This window comes from Cololabis saira, chromosome 16 (assembly GCF_033807715.1).
Source record: "Cololabis saira isolate AMF1-May2022 chromosome 16, fColSai1.1, whole genome shotgun sequence".
NCBI lineage: Eukaryota > Metazoa > Chordata > Actinopteri > Beloniformes > Belonidae > Cololabis > Cololabis saira.
In genome coordinates this window covers 22,004,923-22,025,233 of record NC_084602.1, presented here as the reverse complement: position 1 = coordinate 22,025,233, position 20,311 = coordinate 22,004,923, and the positions used below count along the sequence as shown (strand labels likewise).

The 20,311-nt window shown below is 40.4% G+C and overlaps 1 protein-coding gene across 1 annotated transcript; it reads left to right on the top strand.

Annotated features, from left to right (window-relative positions):
- Positions 1–4,349: 4,349 nt before the first annotated feature.
- Positions 4,350–18,829, top strand: itpka (inositol-trisphosphate 3-kinase A). The gene is made up of 7 exons (XM_061743797.1): positions 4,350–4,941; positions 11,650–11,746; positions 12,819–13,032; positions 14,449–14,653; positions 15,236–15,337; positions 15,593–15,664; positions 16,866–18,829. The coding sequence occupies exons 1-7, from the start codon at positions 4,591–4,593 to the stop codon at positions 17,145–17,147; spliced, it is 1,323 nt and encodes a 440-aa protein (XP_061599781.1). The 5' UTR covers positions 4,350–4,590; the 3' UTR covers positions 17,148–18,829.
- The last annotated feature ends 1,482 nt before the right edge of the window (positions 18,830–20,311 follow it).

The following is a 20,311-nucleotide window of genomic DNA, read 5'->3' as shown; positions in this document are numbered from 1 at the left end:
TCACACTGTCTGAGCTCCTTGAGGGAGGAAACTTGTATTGGTCAAATATACAGTAGTTACTTACATTTCAATGCATTATTCAAATTTAACTGATGTACGTGATATGGGAGCATACTTCTTGAGATGTGTTGTGAACTTTGTTTCTTTTTACATTTTATGTAAGTACTAGTAAATCACTTTCTACGTACAGAATTTGATTAGAGGAAAAGTTTCCATTAATATAGCCTTTATCTCCCATTAGATTTAAAATAAAATATTAATAAATAAAACAAACAAAGTTTGTTCCCAAAACAGAAATCAGCATCAAAGTCAAATTCATTTTGAAAATGGATTGTGTGACTCATAAGATCTTAAAGCTGGTGGAGGATAGTTTTACTGCAGATATGTCACCTACTGTAACCAGCCAGACCTTTATCCATCTGAGTCTGTGAATGTATCCCCACATTCATTGTTTAAATATAATATCCTGTGGATGTAATCTGAACAAGGCAGGTGTTGTTTATGATGTTAACTGTTAATAAGTGCATTATTTTCAGTCTTAAGGAAAGGCTTATCATCATTTACAACTAAAAGAATGTATCTTGATGCACTGAGTTTTCCACTGTGAGCTCATTTATCTTACAAATTCATTCAATACTGATGTCTTGTTTCCATTGGAGAAGGAGGAGGAGGACGGGGAGACTCATGAAATATGAAAACTGAATGCCATATACAGTAATCACATCTCTAATGGAGTTTTAAACCACTAGTGGCGCTATGGAGTCATTTTTAGTTGAACATTCCTCTTCTACATGTATATACCACATATTACTATACATTAATACTAATGTGATTAAATGGCATCGCATATAAATAGCAACCTGCTTTGGGTGTAATTTATGAATTGTGCAAAAAATAAGTTCCCGTGTCAGTTTTTAGGGTAAAACAAAAATAAAATTAAAAAAAAAAACACAATCACACAAGATAAGTTCAGTAATAACACACACCACTACAACATGACATCTTTACTTCAATTTAAGTTAAAACATAAGGCCAGTTTGTCCACACATATAAAAAAGCTTTGTGGGTATGCCCATTCGTCCAGGGTGTAAAGGTTTATCACGAGAAGCTGCACGACAGGAATCTTTGTAATGCGTTGCACGTGTTTATCATTCATTGTTTTGTTCATTTTCCCTACCTGTGCCAAATCTTGCTTCAGGATTAAGAGGGATATGTGGCTCCTCCACCGAGTGTCACTGGGACAGAAGCATGTTTACCATTTACCTTGAACTGATTGCTACAAAGTGCTCCTTTGTCTGTGCCTGTCTGTTTATTTTTGAAGACATGATCACCGTTGCTTTATCTTGTTGTCTGAACTTCCCCCAAGAGTTGCTATTGCTCAGGGCTAACGTTGGTGTAGCTGCAGTTCCAGGGCTTTGTGCCACCAAAGCTTTTTGTCTGTGTTTTCTCAAGTTGAGCTGTGTGTTTGCAAGTAGATGACAAGGCTTATGTTTGCACTGCCATGAGATCTGCTCAAAGTGCATATAAGAGAAAGAACCTTGTATTGTCACTGGTTCTGTGTGGCACTGTAACCCTGCTATGGTGAGATACCAATTACCATATAGTACATGTATAGTGCATGTATAGTACATGTTTAGTACATGTACAGGTGTTGGATTAAAAAAATAAAATGAAAAGGGGGATATTTGAAACCCTGTATTTCAGCCACAATTTTGACATAATCAAACTTATATGAATGCAAACCAGACGTCCTTGCTTGATGTAAAATCTGTAAAAGGCTTCTTCAGTATACATCTATATGTGTGACTTTTTAGATTTCCAGAGAGGATAAAGTAGTTGGAATCTGAATAGTTGGGCTCTGGTGATTAAAAAAAAGCAACAAAAAAAGCTGAGTTGTTGAATTTTCTGAGAAAACCTGTATCTGATGTCAAGATGGAAAAATCAAAGAAACAAGGACAAACTATCGCTAGGAAACATGACTCAGGATGGAAAGCATAGTGAGGTTGACTGCTGAGAATACATGTTGTGTCAAGAAATATAAAGGAGCAGCCGCAAGAAATGATTAGACCATTATCTCGCCAAACCAAAACAGTTTCAAGAGACTCAGTGCAGCTGGATTCAAAGGCTGCGGTGATTCAAAAGAAAAGGTTCCATTAATATACCCTTTCTTTGCCATTAGATATCAAATAAAATCAAATCATTTAAAAATAAACAACTAATGTAAAAAGTTTGTTCCCAAAACAGAAATCAGCATCAAAGTCAGATTCATTTTGAAAATGGATCCCATGACTCATAAGTAGATGTTAAAGCCGGTGGAGGAGTTTTACTGCAGATATGTCACCTGTAACCAGCCGGACCTTTATCCATCTGAGCCTGTGAATAGGTTCACATCGTTCTATAATACATCCATGGTTCACATGCATAGTTTAAATATAATATCCTGTGGATGTAATCTGAACAAGGCAGGTGTTGTTTATGTTGTAAACTGTTAATAAGTGCATTAGTTTCAGTCTTGAGGAAATTGGCTAATTGTCTTTTACAACTAAAAACATTATCTTGTTGCACTGATTTTTCCATGTGAGTTCATTTTTTTATAAGTTAATTTAATTCTGATGTCTTGTTTCCATTTATTACAACACAGTAAGACTGATGTGGGGACAGTTATGTAAGCGAACAGGCTCGTGGCCACAAGCCCTCCTAAAAGCCCCTTTTAAATAGATGAACATAAAATTGAGTGTCATCTGAACAAAGTTTCAGTGGATGGATACAAGCAGTGGAAAAATCTGACCTTTTTTTGGCAACGCACTTAATAGAATAAATGTCATTCATTTGCAGAAATTTGATCAAGGAGCTTTTTAGTGCAGAGCCTGAAACATTTCTTTGTATACTTTTCAGGTCACACACTCTCGGGCTATTAGTTGCTTCTTGTTTTTTGACCTTTTCATTATTTCCAGGTTGAAAAAAAAAGAAAGAAAAAATAAAACCAAAGACCACGAGACTCGGCTTGCTTGCCCTACTTCCTGTCGAAATAGTGAAGAAAAACCCACGAAACGAGGCGACACTTCAGCCGGTGTTGGTGGAGACGGGAGTGGAAACGCAGGGCGAGGGTTTCTAGTCAGTTTAAAACAATTACCGCGTCAGCTGCTTTTAATGTTCGGGGGCAGGAAGCGCGAGGAAGCAACGCGGAAGATAATAAACGGCGTGCAGTTGCGCGCTAGAGCGAGCGCGTAAAGGCTGATTTATGGTTCCGCGTTACACCGACGCAGAGCCATTCCCCCCAAAGTCAAGGAAACTCATTTGAAATTGATTAATAAAATGTATCCAACTGCTGAATTCTTGAGACATAGATTTAAATTTGAAGTTGACCCTTGTGTTTTTTGCAATGAATCGGAAGAATCACTTGATCACATGTTTTTATTGGTCCTGTCTCAAAAAATGTTGGCATGAAATTAGAAATTGGCTATCTTTAAAAATGAATGACATTCCAAATTTAGAAATCGTTAACATTATTTTTTATATAGATACTATTGACAAATCAGTGTCCTTCTTGGTCAATGTCATTCTCTTACTGGCTAAATACCACATACATTGTTGTAAGTGGAGAAAAATGAAGCCCTCTTTTTTTTTATAAATGATTTCAAAAGTTTTTTTGTTTCTTTAAAAAATATTAAGTCAAATAACTCTTTTTAACTCAAATCTTTTATTTTAAGTCTCTTTCTGAAATGTCGATGCTATTTGCTTTAAAAAGCCTTACTGTTCCTTTGTATTAACTTTACTTGTCTATGATGCCTTTCGTTTTAGCTACTTTTATTATTGACTCACTTGTCTTTTAATTACTTTTATATTGACATACTTTTATATGTCAAGAAGAAGGGTATACACTGTATATATGTATTATTGTTGTTATTATTATTATTGTTATTGCTACTATTATTCTTTTATATATATTGCAAGAAGGGGCCGGACTAGATAAGCATTTGCTTCTTCCTGTCCCTTCTTGAACAAAACTGGTTGTGCTTTATTATTGTTGTTGATGTATGGTGTTTTTTTTTTATTGTTTTGTTCAAGATGAATAAAGATCAAATCAAATCAAATCAAATATCTTATTTTTGTTTATATGTCTCTTGTTCATAAAACCTCCAAGATGTACTTTTTTCTTATTATATTTCCTCTACTAGCAGTTTTGTATAAAGTGTGTTTTTCTTGTTTAAAAAATTGTGTTCAATAAAACAAAAAAAAAAAAAGTTACACCAACGCAACAGTGCGCGTCGCCGCGTACCCTACGCCGTAGTCTCTGCGTCGCTTTAACGCGGAACCATAATTCAGGCTTAATTCAGGCTTATAACCCGCTGCGAGGCGCCGCGCCGCCACTGAAAGGGCTTCCCTCGCCGAGGCTCGGAGCACCGCCGCTCCCGGGGAGGCTTCCACCGCCCAAACTCCACCAACACCCCGCAGAGAGGAGCAGGACTGGGGGGCCATAGTTGAAGTCGATAAACCGGGCTGCGTTTGAACTTTCCGAAAGTGAAATGATGAGATTTGTGAGTCTTTGAGAGCGGAGCTGCGCCTCCTCCACACACCTGGACCCCCGCGATGCCCAAAGAGGGCAGGAGGAGATCCTCTAAGGACTTCCAGGGGCGCAGGGCGGTGGGGAAGGACGCCCCGGCCCCGGCCCCGGCCCTGGCCCCGGCCCCGGCCGGGATGGAGGCTTCTTCCTGCCGGGTCCCGCAGGTCACCATCACCCCGGAGGGCGGCGGCTGCCCGCGGGAGATCCGGCAGGAGGACTGGGACGACGACGCCGTGAACGGCTCCCTGCGCAGGAAGATGTCCAGCTCCTCCATCTCCTCCACCGGCTCCTCCGCCGTGGAGTCCGAGGACGACCTGCTGAGCGACGGCGAGAGCAAAGGCATCGTCACGCTGGAGCAGTACGTGGACGCCGGGGAGGTGAGTCCCAGCGGGCTGGACCATTATTATTATTATTATTATTATTATAGGCAAGGCAAGTTTATTTATGTAGAGCAATTCAACACAAGGTAATACAAAGTGCTTTACATCAAAATTAAAAGTAGCAGGTCACAATTAGGCAGTAAATAACAAATACAATGACATAAAATTATGAGAAAAGAAGGTAAAATAATAAAAAGCACAAGTTGCTGGTTTAAGAGTACGCTTAAATAACAAATAAATGAAATAAAATGGTAAGAAAAGAGGTAAAATAATAAAAAGCACAAGTTGTCTTTTCTCCTCTACACCAGTAGTACAATCTATACATCTAAACTGTCTGTCCTGTCCATCCTCGAAAGGCAAGGCAAGTTTATTTGTATAGCACAATTCAACACAAGGTAATTCAAAGTGCTTTACATCAACATTAAAAGCGGCAAGACACAATTAAACAGTAAATAACAAATAAAATAAGAGGTAAAATAATAAAAAGCACAAGTTGTTAAAAAGTAAGGGCAGTAGAGTACAGCAGGTAAGTATTTAATTTAAGAGTACACTTCAGTAAACAGTAATGTTTTTAACCCTGATTTAAATGAGCTGACAGTTGGAGCAGACCTCAGGTCTACAGGAAGTTTGTTCCACCGGTGAGGAGCAGAATAACTGAACGCTGCCTCACCTTGATTGGTTCTGGTTCTTGGGAACCACAACAAACCAGATCCAGATGAACCTCAGGGGTCTGGGAGCTTCATAGGGAACTAACAGATCAAGCATGTATTTTGGTCCAAGACCATTCAGGTCTTTGTAGACCAGCAGTAAGATTTTAAACTCTATCCTTTGACTCACTGGAAGCCAGTGTAGTGATTTCATGACCGGTGTAATATGGTCCAGTTTCCTGGTGTTTGTAAGGACTCTGGCCTCTTATATGTAAAGACTCTTATTATTATTTCCTTTACTAACCAGGAGCAGCACGTATTGTTCATATTCAGAGCTCGATCCGCCGCGTGTCTTTGTAAATGTGTTATTACACAGTAACAGGAGAGTGTTTGATGTTTAGAAAACGAAATGCAACAGCAATCTACTTCCAATAACACAGTTTCACTGCAGGGACCAGACGATTACACCGCGATTACACCCCAAAAACAATTATGTTGATCTTCAAGTGACTTTAAACAAGCCTTCCAGTAAATGCTTCTCATGGGAAACTTCCACATTTCAGAAGTTATTTTGGGATCCTTTCTGGGCTCATGAGTGATGGGAGCTCTGGAAGACTTCACTTGTGATGATGTTCCCATCACAGAGGCCTTATCTTTTTTTTTCTTCCCTTCCTACAGTTAAAGTTAATATCCTTTTATCCATTTTTATACCCACTTCATCCTGTTTGGGGGTGAGTTGGTGGGATGGGGGTGGGGGGGGGGCTGGAGCTTATCCCAGGATGAGATGAGGCGAGAAGCGAGATACACTTCAGGTTGAAGCTGAAGGGGGGAAAAAAAGGAGAAGGAGAAAAAGAAATGTTTAAACAATCTTGGAGAGCCTCCTTGAGAGTGCAGGATGGAGATCAGGAAATTTCCCTTTGAGAAATGATGTTATCTCCCCTTGTTTTTAATGGGTTATCAGAGCCTTTCACTTCACCTTAATGATCCCAGGCGCCGCGTGAAGTGGAAACTGGCAGCACGATAACTGTGTTGTGCAGTGCATTGTTATTGACTGCTCTGTCAGAGCTGCATATCATCTTGTTTATTGATTTTCATCCATGAGGTTATCTACCCAGCCTCTTTGTGTGTGCCGAGTGAATAACCAAGTGCTAAAAGCAAATCAGCTGCACGTGGGACTGAATGACAAGTTATTGAACGTTATGTTTTGGAGCTGTTAGCTCTGACCTTTAACACTGCACGTCCCTCCTTCAGCTCACAGTTGAAGGACTGGCCTTTAATTGAATCGCAGCTGAGTGTGAACATTTGTTTACCTGTGACATTCCTGGTGGATTAATCTTGTATCTGGTGATAAAATATTAGGGTTTAAGCAGAAAAGATCATGCTCTCTGCAGGTGTCAGTGTCCTCGATGATTGAGTCTGAACACAGTGAGTCATCTATCTGTTTCTGTTCTGCTCTTAACAGAATAATCTGCTTTTTGTAGGAACTATTACCACATTTAACTCCAACTGTCACGGATCAAGCGTTTGTGTGTTTAATGCTCTGACCACTTCTCTAGGCCTTTTCCAAACAAGGGCCGTCGCTGTCCTTTTCCTTTTAAACAATCCCAACACATCAGCTCTTATGTTTAGGTGTTCACATGTAAAAGAGCCAGTTTTTTAAAATGGACATAGTCCAGGCCATCGGAGCTTCACCCTGAAGGTGCCCCCCAACAAAAAAGAGCCCATTTGAAGTTGCTTTTATCGATTTATTAAAGCAAGATCAAATGATCAAATTCGTCTGACATGTTAGCTGTGAAAATAGTCACTTTTATGCTGCTGTCCCTTCAACCCACTGAAAAACACCACCCACACACACACACACACACACACACACACACACACACACACACACACACACACACACACACACACACACACACACACACACACACCACCCACACACACACACAGCAGAGGCTAACTTGTCATTGTGTAATAATGTTTTTGTGGTTTGGTATCCAATTTTGTCCGAGGCCTTTGACATTTAACACGAAACCATTTCAGGAAGTCCGTAACACTTGAGTCAGTACGTACTGTAGCTTTTGCTTGTCTGCACCTTAATGTAGACGCTGCATAACACTGAGGAATTCCCAGCAGATTGCGTCTAAAGATGTTTGGAGTGAGCGGAACAGATTGAGAACATGCTGGCATGTGGAAGAACAGGCTCTCTGCCACAACAAGATTAATTTGGGAACATTGCTGTACTCTTCATTCAATTATCCCTTCAAGACTTGGACATCGATCCTACTTATTGTTGTCCACCTTCTGCAAAACCGTCACATGGAGTTCAATTTTTAGCCGGCTGTGTTTTTGCAGCGTTGCTATTGACGATTCTGTCGAGACCAGCATGTTGTTGACTCACTCACAGAGAAGGCCTGGAGTTTCAAAGTAAAGGGGCCGTCTGACGGCGCAGAATACAAACCTGTGGGGCGTTGAAGAAACCGAGAAGAGAAGCAAGCATCACTTTAATCCTGCAGCTCTAATCCTTTTAACTCCACAAAACATTTGAACACTCGTTCACTCAAGTATGGGGAGAAATACTTTACCACTACACATTTGTTTGTTAACTGTAGGGAGACTTGCTGTCAGGAGATGCTGCATCAAAGAGGCAAGCAAATAAAATGCTCATGTTAGGGATTCAACTCTATCAGCTGGTCTCACAGAACAGGAGTGTTGAGGGGATATTCCAGCAACTGAGCAAATCTGTGTGGGAGAATGTTGTTGACTGATTTAACTTGTGTCTCTGTGCGTGAAGGGTCGACCTCTGTACTGGGAACTAAACTCCTCATCTGTATGCACATCATGCATGCATCGGAACCAGCACCATTGTAATGTTACAGTTCACTGAGGTCAGTTTACCTCACGATGAGCACTTTTTTGATGCTTGAAGTAGATTTAGCTGATTATACTTTTGTAAAATATTCTACAGTTACAGTAAAACAATCCTGGGTCTATTGTTAGAGTGTAAGGCGCATACACTTTCATTAGGGAACAAAACAATGTGAATCAAAGAAGTTTTAAGTGAGAACAAAATATGCATTTGCAGCAAAATGGCAATTAATGTTAAAACTTGGGGAAGTAAACCTTTGTCGAAAGATATTGGGTTTTTTTGCAGCCTCTGATAAGACTCAAAAATGTCAATCCACCTAATTAAACGATAGTGTGAACAGGCTTACTACAGACAAACCAATGTCATTTTAACTTTGTACATGTACAGAAAGTGTATTAAAAGGACTGTTTGTTAATCTAGATATTCATCTGGTCATTATAAGTTATAAGTCACACAAACTACTCTCAAATAGAGGTGCGCTGCCATTTTCTTTGTCATTTCCAATTTCGGATTCTCTCGTTGGCCTGACCTGCCGAGGCCAATATTGGGGGATCAGATTTTTGTTTAGAACTAAATTCAGCTGTGTTCATTCATTTAATCAACAATCAAAAATAGCAGAGGCTGCGGGGTGCGTGCCAGCTTTTTTTTTAAGCCTCTCAAGGTTTTTTTTAGCTTCATGACATTGAGCATGTTGGTTTAAGTTTGTTGTCTTAAAACCTTTTGGTAGTTTCTACTCCACAACGTATTTCACAAATGACTTTCTCTGCTATTGTGGAAAACTTCCACAACATGCTCTCCAATGATGTGCTTACTGGGGGGGCGGGGGGTAAATTAGCTGAGATCGAACATAAATACATAACAGATTCAAGGCTGTTAACATCGGGAATGTCAGTATCAGATGATTTCAGTAACCAATAATGACTGATATCAGCCAGAGCGATCAAACATAAATAAAGTTATGTATCTCTACTGTCAATAGATGTGACAGGAGCAGAGTTCATGACCTTTGTTTAGAAAGAACCACATCAACACTGAGATGTTCTTGACAAAACAGAAAAGCATTAGAAGCAGAGGCCACTAACTTTTCTGTTTTGCGTCTGTTGACAGTAGTTTGACCGATATCGGTGGTCAATTTGTACAGACTTACAAGAACAAGGACATGTCTGTATAAACAATCCTTTTTGTACATTTTCGGTACACTTTTTAAAGTTAAAATTGCATTGGTGGTCTGTAGCGACCCTAACCAGACCATCCACTAAGTGGAAGTACATTTTTGAGTCCTGTAAGATGAAACTAGCAATTTATTTTGACATAAGTCGATTGCCCCAAAAATCTAACTTTAAATGCCTTTTTGTTTAAAATGCATATTCTCTTCTACTGTAACTCAAAACCACTTTGATTCATTACCATCTCATTACCATATAATAATAAATCTATGGCTGTTTTAACTTTTTTAAAGAAGAGATAATAATAAAAGACTTCTGCAAGTTTGTTTTTGTTTCCCTGGTGCCTTTGTTTTGCTGAGCTGCAGCGTCTTCACTGCATGACGTCAGATTCCAGCGAGCCGTGTCCATAAACGTGTAACAGTGAGCAGAGCCGGTCTCAAGTTCTAACACGACAGTGGAAGATATTTGGTCTTCCTGAAAATAGAGAGTGGGGGTGGAGGTATGTGATCACAGGCTTTCCTTTTTGTTCTTTTTTCTTTGTGAAGAAGAAGAAAAAAAACTACTCGGTTGAATTTCATGAAACTTGGTAGAAAGGTGGAAAGTGGCCAGAGGAAGCAGCCGTTCATGTGTGAGATCAGGCCTTGGCCTCGGCAGAGGATGTGCTCTCTACTTCCATGTGTTATCAGTAAAACCTTTGGAGGGTTGCCATTAAGGTCAGTGCAGCATGGGGTAAATAATCCTGAGCTTCAAAACCAGACTTTGACTGAGATGTAATCATTGCTCAAAGAATTGCATGGTCGTAATGTTTATATCCAAACTCAGATTCAGATCTTTTCCGGTCTCCCCTGTCTGTATTACTACATCAAATCTGAAATAATCACTATTCAACACTTAACATGCTGATAAAGCTCAAGAAAGCTGCTGTCAGAGGACGACATGAACTGTTGAGGTGAATCTGAACATTGGACCAATGAAAGCCTTCACAATGTGATATCAGAAAAGTGGCTGCTGCTGAGTTCTGCTATTTGTGAGGATGGTCAACTATGAGAACGGCAAGCTTAGAATCAGAGTTCTTGTTTCATATCCTTTTTCATTCGTGAACAGAAAAAGAAAAAAAAAGACCCTTTAAAGTCTCAGACCAAAGAGTTAGACTTAGTTTTACTTATGATTGTATTTGAGAAGATCATGTGGAAGTTTAACGGCACGTGTGCTACACGAGTTTTGTCCACTGCAAATGTGAAGCTCTAAGTGAGTCTCGGTGAAATGTGCGAGCTGTCCTTGTGTTTTCTGTGTGTGTGCCGGTTTGTGTGTGATCAAAAGATCATTTACTCCTCAGTTATATCTTTTAAAGTGGTCAGAATGTAATGCAGACTTCTGTTTACTGCAGTTAGCCGTATGTCACATCAGACTTTGCAAACAAGTGAGTGGGAGGTGCAAATCTAAAAACGAGTGTGGTGTCACTAGATTGTTTTGTTGCTAAACATTCAGATTTTTTCTCCTCCATGGTCAGAATTTCACAAAAGATGACAAACTACACAAGTACAACCGCATATTTCTGCATATTCCAAGAGATAAAAAAAGTATTAATCTATTAAGAAAAAGGTTTTCTCTGTGAGTGAAAGAGGCCAGCCCATCACTACACATCGCTAAAGATGCTGAAGGGAGATGCCGAATAAAGATATGAGTTTCCACAGAAAGAACATTTAAACTGACCTAGATTGAAGGTTTCTCACAGTGGAAAATTATAGCCCTGGCATCAGATTTAGTGGGCAGAAGTGCTTATGCGATCAGATCTCCCCTTTGAGATACAGCAGAGTGGACCAGTGCCAGTTTCCAGCTCCTCTTCACTTTATCAGATCTTTTACATGATGACAGGCACAAAAACTAATCTAAAAAAAGAAAAGTACTGACACAAACACACAGCTAACTTTGTATATGTTTCAAATGATTATGTTTAGATTTTTAATATAGATTGTGTTCATTTCTGTTTGTTTTATTTTTTCTCTTGCATGTCTTCAAACAGAGCAAATCTTGGTGGAAGCTAAAGACGTACGTCCGCTGGCCTTTCAACGCCGTCCAGAGGAGAAAACTGAGCTGGGTTCAGTTAGCGGGACACAAAGGTGTGACGCGTTCAGATCCTGTCACAGACTTATCAGACAAACCACTCACAGTCACTGCTGCAGGTTCCTGAAGTGAAAGAAAGAAAAGCCAGGGTCAGATGTCAGAAATGATGAAGTTTATCGTGTGCACTTGAAAATAATGAGTTACACAATATTGATGGAAATAGCAAAATCTTGAAAAATACTTAATTTAACCCCAAGTTTGAAATAAATACACTTAGATTAAATTTCTATCAAATCTAGCACTTATCTGTTGCTTGTCAACATGAAAGATTATTTACACTATGGCTACTTGAAATAAATCCTTTCTTTTTCATGGTTTTATTTATGTTTAACCAGTTTTAATGTGTTTAGTGTGTTCATCAAAACTGCCCTCTGATCACACTATCCAAGTTGTTTTTTTTTGTTTTATAAAGCAATTATTCCATCTATTAAATATTGGCATTAAAATCTTGTATTTGGAGTAATTAAATAGGAAAAGAAATTTAGGTATTCAAAAATATTAATTCTTTATGATTCGTAGGGTTTTTTTGTCTGGAGGAACCGCATTTTAAAATGTACAAGACCAGGATTTCTTCAGTATATACCTACGTTTTTGTATTTTCTAATTTTTTAAGATTATCTATGATTTTAATCAGGGATTCATTAAATCCATAAACAGTTTCCTTCTGAGAGTAGTTTTTGGGATTCGCTACATGACGTCACAAAGCTTTTGAGTGTCGGTGCGTGGAAAAATAAGTAATTCATAGTAATTTTTCCTCTTTTTTCTTTGGAACAAGTTTACTTTAATTTTGTTTGACAGTTTTATTAAAAACTGGCTACTGAGACCGATTAAAACCCACAAGGGTTTTAATCCCTTAATCCCGTAAGGGTGATTGTTGTCATGGATGACTGAAGTTAAAAGCGCTTTTATTTTCCTTGATTTATTCCATTAAATTATTTATCTTGACCTGGCGTCATGCCGCTGGAATTCCCATCCATTTCCCAACGTCTCCTGAGTCCTCGCATTTGTTCTTTGGCAGTGTAACAAAGTTTTTGTGAGTAACTGACATGTGTCTTTATCTCACATCAGGCAACTTCAAAGCGGCAGACGAGGGCACCATTCTGAAGAAGTTCTCAGAGAACGAGGTGCAGTGTTTTGAAAAGCTGAGCGATGATTCACTGTTCACGTTTATTCCTGGATACCACGGCGTTGTGGAAAAAGACGGAGAAGCTTTCCTGCACATGACCGACCTGCTGACAAGCTTTGACCTTCCTAATGTGATGGACTGCAAGATGGGAGTGAGGTAAGGAAGTGAAATTCCTAGACCAGGGGTCGGCAACCCGCAGCTCTAGAGCCGCATGCGGCTCTTTAGCGCCGCCCTAGTGGCTCCCTGGAGCTTTTTTTCCTTTTTTTCTCTTTTTTTCTTCTTTTATTTCTGTTTTTCTTCTTTTTTTTTCCTTTTTTTCTCTTTTTTCCTTCCTTTTTCCTTTCCTTTTTAATCTCGACATTTCAACTTTTTTCTCGACATTTCGACCTTTTTCTCAAGATTGTACTTTAACATTAATCTTGACATTTCGACTTTTTTCTCGAGATTTCGGCTTTTTTCTCGAAGTGCATAATGAAAAAAAAAATGTTTCCCCCAGTTATAACTAATATAGATACATGCAGCATGTGTTGCCTTCATTCTAAGGCTTATACAAGACTTTTTTGCGGCTCCAGACATATTTGTTTTTTGTGTTTTTGGTCCAATATGGCTCTTTCAACATTTTGGGTTGCCGACCCCTGTCCTATACCCTTCGCTTAGTTTATTTTATACGTTTATCGTTTCTCTGGAGACATTAGGAGCAGTAGGGTTTTAAACTGAGGTCTACCTTTTTTCTTGTTAATTTCTGTACTTGTTTGATGTTTGGCATTTATTTTCTGTGGAAACTGACATATGTGAGAAGTGTAAATATGATGTATGAGCTGCCTGACGTTGTTTGACTCTATAAGGGAACACCTGTTGTAACTGCAGCCTGTTCTCTTGGCTTCCTGCCACACTGTTTCATGTGTACAAGTACACGTATACATATATGCATGGATGCACTCGTGCATGTGTACATGCACATGCTTGTGCCTGCAGGTACAGGCGCTAGCAGCTTTAATGAACAAGCAGGTGACCTCACACTCACATTCATGGAGCCCTGACGCATGCACTAACCTCACAGGCGCTGGCCGTGACACTCAAACCAATCATCTTATTTTCTATTCGTTGTGTTTGTGTTTTTGTTTATGAGGTTGTTCTCTCACTTTCACGCACACACACAAACTTTGGTGCACTTAGGGTGTCCCTGGAGACTCCCCTTTGTCAAAAACACTCAACCACAGAGTTGCAAAACCACTAACTTGCATAAACACACACTCAGGCTTTTACACAGTTAAGAGTCGCACGCAGGAGTCTCCTTTCAGCTTCCCCTCTGAAGCAGAGAGGAAGTGCAGCTAACAAGTCGAAACCAAAATTGACATCTGTTTGCACATAACTGTCTGGTATGAATATGTCAACTGGTACTGTTGAACAGAAATACAGAGTAATACTGTGTGCTGTTCTTCGCACACTTATCTCATCTAAATGATCAGTGTCATTAACAGCAGTAAAAGAAAAAAACATTTGTGTGAAACTGAAAGAGCTGTGTTTAAAAAAAACAAAATAGTAGCAATGTAAACTTTCCCTCTGTTAAAGGACGTATCTGGAGGAGGAGCTTGTGCGAGCGAGGACGCGACCCAAGCCGAGGGAGGACCTGTACAAGAAAATGTTGGAGGTGGACGGCAACGGGCCGACGCCCCAGGAACACTGCCTGCGCGGCGTCACCAAGCCTCGCTACATGCAGTGGAGGGAGACGCTGAGCTCCACCAACACGCTGGGCTTCAGGGTCGAGGGGATCAAGGTTATTAACATGTTTTGATTTGATTTGATTTAATTTGATTTATTTTATTTTTGTCATGTCTTTTTTAGCAACAGATGGCTTCCGTCTAGGCTTTCTACGAGAAAGATTTGCTCATCTGGGTTCTCATAGGATTCCCCGATACGTGTCTTTATGTCAGGAGTGGATTTGTTTCGTTTAGCTCCCTGGACTTGTCCATTCCATGGAATTAGCTGGAGGCTGACTGCAGCCGAGATGCAAAAGCATGTCATGGTCTGCCGGTGGAGGTTGACTCCACCAGAGCGTGACTGCAAATGTCATAACAAAAAGTCCTGACAAGTCCCAACAATGGGATGTCTGAATTTTTCGTTTTAATGATTTAACCAAGGAGCTAATTTTTTTTTGAAAGTGGGTAATTGTGTGTGAACTGAGTGATTAGGAGAAAATGATCAATTTGAAGATCAGTGTGAAATGCTGATGAAACTGTGCTCTGTAACGAGTCTGCTGCAGATCTTTGAGACAGATTTTATGATGAAACCTCGGCAGCATGTCTTAGACCGAGGTCTGCGGTGCACAGTCCTCACCCTGCGTCCTTCTCCTCCCCAGAAACACGACGGAACATGTCGGACTGACTTCAAGAAAACCCGATCGAAGCAGGATGTCATCCAGGTTTTTAAGGACTTCGTCAGAGGGGATGTCAACATCATAGTACGTGGCAGTCAGTCAGCTATTACATGAACATGCCCTGCATATTTATTCAATACCGGCAGACACAAACCAACACGTTTTATGAGCTTTCACATCCGCGTTGAGTGTTTAGACAGAGCTTTGTTGTCTCTGCCCTCATACTTGAAAAAGGTCAGGCTTTCCTTAATGGCAAATACAAAAGATTTACTCATGGATTCAGGTACATTCATTCATCGCCCTTTTCTGTGCATTTTTCTTTTCTCTCTTGAAATGCAGGAGTCATATTTGAGCAGGCTGGCAGAGATCCGACAAGCCCTGAATACGTCTGACTTCTTCAAGCAACATGAGGTGATGTTTGATACACCCTAGTGAAATGTTAATAAACCTACAATGGTATGAACTTGTTCAGGTCAGGTAGCGTGTACGGTGTGACGTTTTTGTTAAACGTTGAAAGCACGATTAAACATGCTCACAAGCAGGTTATATTATTCTTGCAGACACATTCATAACTTGCTGTTACTTGTTTGTTCAACAAGAGCCACCCTTTTGATTTCCTGTAATAATATCCGTCAATTGCAGTCAAAGTGAGCAGCTTCCAGAGTTATCCGAGAGGACAAAACAGGCCGGAGCTTAAAGGGTTAAACCGTTATTTTAATTGAACGTTGCATCATATTAGCCGCCAGCAATATTTCCATCCAACTCAGCTGTTAAAGTTAGGAGGATGACTGCTCATGTATTCCTACCTCCTGGTGGTTAAAACCCAACATTTAAAACACTGTTATTGTTATTGAACTACTGATGAATTCATTCAATAATTAATAGTGGAATGAGTTGGTATGGCTGGCTAGGCTTTAGATCAGTTCCCCTGTTATTTACTGTTTCGAGTTACGACACAGGTCATTAAACCGATTCACGGGGTTCCTTTAAAATATTAAAGATGTGCTCTTCAGCTCAGGTTTAGAAAAAAATCTGACGTCTCTACAGCACTTGATCAAAACACTCCTACATTCACTTGCAGGTCACTATTCATTTTTTCCCACTTTTATAACTTTTATTATAATTTTTTTCAACTTTTATTTTTATTATTTTGTATTTTATTTGGTATTTCTTTTTATTTCGTTCCCGGTTCAGAATCCAACAGAATCTAACAGACATAAATGCAAGTCAGTACAGCCTGACATGCAGCCCAGAAATGAGGAAAAAGCTTTCACAGTCCTAACCAGCTGTAACTCCAGTGATGTCACACGCTGGAATTGTTAGGTTATATTTATTAAAGCTAAACAAACAAAGGTTGAAGAAATAATTATAATGGGTTAAAAAAGGTTTTGTGTGCAGCTGGTTTTCTGTTGCTTATTTTGTTAGAGATCCCAGCTGATTTGAGATTTCCTCCCATCAGTGAAGGATAACCTGAACCTGGTAAATGATAGGTTATAATAAAGCACCAAGAAATCTGGCCCAGTATAATGTTTTTTCCCATGTAAGTATGTCTGTATGAGTTCATTTAAGGATGAATAAAAAGACCAATTATGACCGTCTGTCTTCTCCTCAGGTCATAGGCAGCTCCCTCCTCTTTATCCACGACCACACAGGCAAAGCTCAGGTCTGGATAATTGACTTTGGGAAGACGACGGCGTTACCAGAGGGCCAGACGTTACAGCATGACGTTCCCTGGCAGGAGGGCAACCGGGAGGACGGTTACCTTTTGGGCTTGCAGAGCCTGGTCGACACACTGGAGGCTGTAAGAGATGAAGAGACCCTGGAGGAGGCTTGTTCAATAACACCGGAAAACAGCGAAACTACAGAAACACACGGCCAGGGACCTTTGACTTAGACGCGGTGGAAGTAACTCAACTATTTTAATGGACTCCACAAATATACCTTAGGGGGTCGTTTCATGTACCTTGTTTTACTTTGGTTAATCCACAAGAAAAGAAACGTGCTCGTAGATGAACCAGATTGATAAATAAAGAAAGGTCTGGTGTCGCGAAGGAAAAGCCAAAGAGGTTCCACCCCCGCCGCAAACCCGGGCTCAAGCTGCCGTTTTTAGTGCTATTTAATACTCGTACTTAGTGCTGACACTGACACAGAAGACACGATGGACAGAAGAGACTGGACGATTGTGCAAATGCACTGACACTAATTCAGCTTCCTACGAAGTGAAGAGAAGTGAAAGTGTGTGTGTGTGTGTGTGTGTGTGTGTGTGTGTGTGTGTGTGTGTGTGTGTGTGTGTGTGTGTGTGTGTGTGTGTGTGTGTGTGTGTGTGTGGGGCAGGGGGTTCTGCATTTTCTGTTTCAGGGACAAGATGTCAGAAGACCAGAGTTAAATCACGGGGAGAGCCAGCAGGCTCACACCTCCGCCGTTACTGTCAGAATGGAGATAGTTCAGTATAATAACTGACAGACGTCAGGGTTGTCCAACTACGACGTGATAATACATCCCAGTAGAGCACCGCACACTCCGTGACCTGCAGACTGTAGTACGTGTGCCTCAGTTTCGGTTAACTTTCTTCATGTGTATAGAAACATTTTGCTTTTTATTGATTTTTTAACCTGTAATCAAACTTGTAATGAATACGTCAACACTGCGCGGTAGCACATCCTCTACGTCGTTATAAAAGCTCTGAATGTGATGAATGTTGAGATTAAGAGAATCGACATGTTTATGAAATTAAAATGGAGACGTGCAGTTTGTTTTGTTTTCAGCAGTGAAACACTATCTCTGGAGTTCAGTTCTTCACATCTTCCTGTCTCTGAGAACAAAATCTCCTGTAACTGATAAAACACACAAACAGCCATTCAGATATGGTGGTTTATTTGGAGCATAGCTAGGTGAAAGAGTAAAAGAGTGAACGTTGTATTGAATATCTTTGCACTTTTGGTTGAGTCACCCTTAACTTAGACTTAGACAAAAGCACACGAAAGAGAATAATTGAAGATGGTATGAAATGAAATCCTCCATAATTTAGGACGTGTGCTGTAAAATGTGATGATACAAGAGTCATTTGATTTTCTCTGTAAAAAAGATTCTTATTAACTTGGATTTCTAAATAAATCTTCAATTGCCACATAAACATTTTGGTTTACGGCTCAAAAGCAGCTTCAGTAGCTCCGCCTATGATTTGGTCTCGTTCTTGGTCAGTTTCTCGTTTTCTCTTGCATCATTACTTTCTTGGCTGTGTAAGTTGTTTCTTAGATCTTTGTAAGGGCCGAGGCGTACTTGTCTCTCAGGCTCCACTCACAACCCCTGCAGCGCTGGTATCACGCCTCACTGCGCTGTGCATGACGTGTTAAGATGTAGTAACAGAGGCGTATGAACGCAGGTTGATGGAACTGGCAGTATGAGACGTGTGCACGATGCTGCACCTGGGGTAGAAGCAACAACGCATGGCAAACATTTTCATAGAGGAAAGAATTGTTCACAATGGGAGCAAGCTGGGGTGACGGAGGTGTGCGGTAGCTCCCTTTCCTCAGAGGATGAAACAAAACTTGGGTTTGTGAAAGATGGACTGTTGCTTGAGTATTGTGTAAAAAAAAACAACAACAAAGCAACCTCCTGTTGGGTCACATGCCACTCTCCCCAGGAGGCACAGAGCAGAAAAGTACATCTCACATGGATCCGATCACCCTGATCCCCAGTGACCCCCAGGACACCTGGTGTCAGGAGCACCGTGCACCTGGGCATGCCCACAGCAAACCCCCCACCACAACAAAACAGGCCCCCAAAGCACCAGCACTAGCAGCTCTCAGGGACGACCCATCCCAACCCACCGGGAGCCGGGTGAACAACAGGGGGAACAACAGGGGGAACAGTGGGGAAGGAGAGCAGGAGGAAAAACAAGAAGACCCAGGACTATCACGACTGCCCCCAATCACTCCACGAGGCAGGTTGGTGCCAAACTCACAGGGAGTGCGAGTTCTACCAAACAGTCATAGGTGGATGCAGAAAGGATAGAAAGCACAGCTTATGAACAAACTGAAGACCTTCTGAAAAAGGAACAGAAAGTTTGGCAGAGGTCATGTGGCCTGGCCACGTATTGATATGAATCAATACATTTGGGACACCCTTTCACTTTGATCGGCAACTTTGAGGAGCAAGAGTCGGCTGAGACCAAAGATGGCCTCACAGAAGATGAAACTGAAGAGCTGAGACCGACTCTGTGGAAGATGGCTAAGTTCATCATCGTCCACATCTCAACATTTGTATAATAAAGAGGGATTGATTGGCGTCTATAGAGCAAAATTCAAGTATGTTTTATCATTAATAAAAAAATGTAAATCTTTGTTGTGCGAGTTGACTGACTCAACTACAAAAGTTCAACTGACTAAATAAAAATACCTTCAAAACATTCATTCTGAAGAGATATCCACATTTTCCATGTCTTCTGTGTATCAGAGCTCAAAGCGCCCCCTCGTGGCTGGACACGGGCACTGCACGCACTACGTCAGCAGATGCGCAGCAGCGCTTTCAAATGGCAGTAATGAACTACCAAATCCAAGAACAGCTCATGCTTGCTGAGTAAATATTGGGGCACTTTGGGAGAGAATCCATCATGATCAGAGGAAGCTTGAACAAACCCGGACAGCTGGAAACAGGAAGGTTTTTTCTTCTTCTAGATTTTCTTCACTGACCAACACCTTTATCTCTACAAAAATGTGCCACATGAAAAATGAGCCCCAGAAAACGTTATGAGTGAAGCATGTTTGCTATTGTGTTAAAAATCCCCTTTTCTTATTTAATTACAGGTAACTGCAGTTAATTGTTCAGAGGAAACCAATGAGACTTTTCATTTTTGCTGATTATGTTGATAAATTTGTTTCATGACCCACTGAACATTTTTCAACAGGGGACAGATCCGGACTGCAGGGATGCCAGTCAATATAAACTCAACATGTGAAGCCACGTTGTTTTAAACCATGTAGAATGACATATTAAGAAAAGAATTTCCTTTATAGAAGAATTTAAAATAAAAAAGTTAACTGATGAATTAGCAAATCA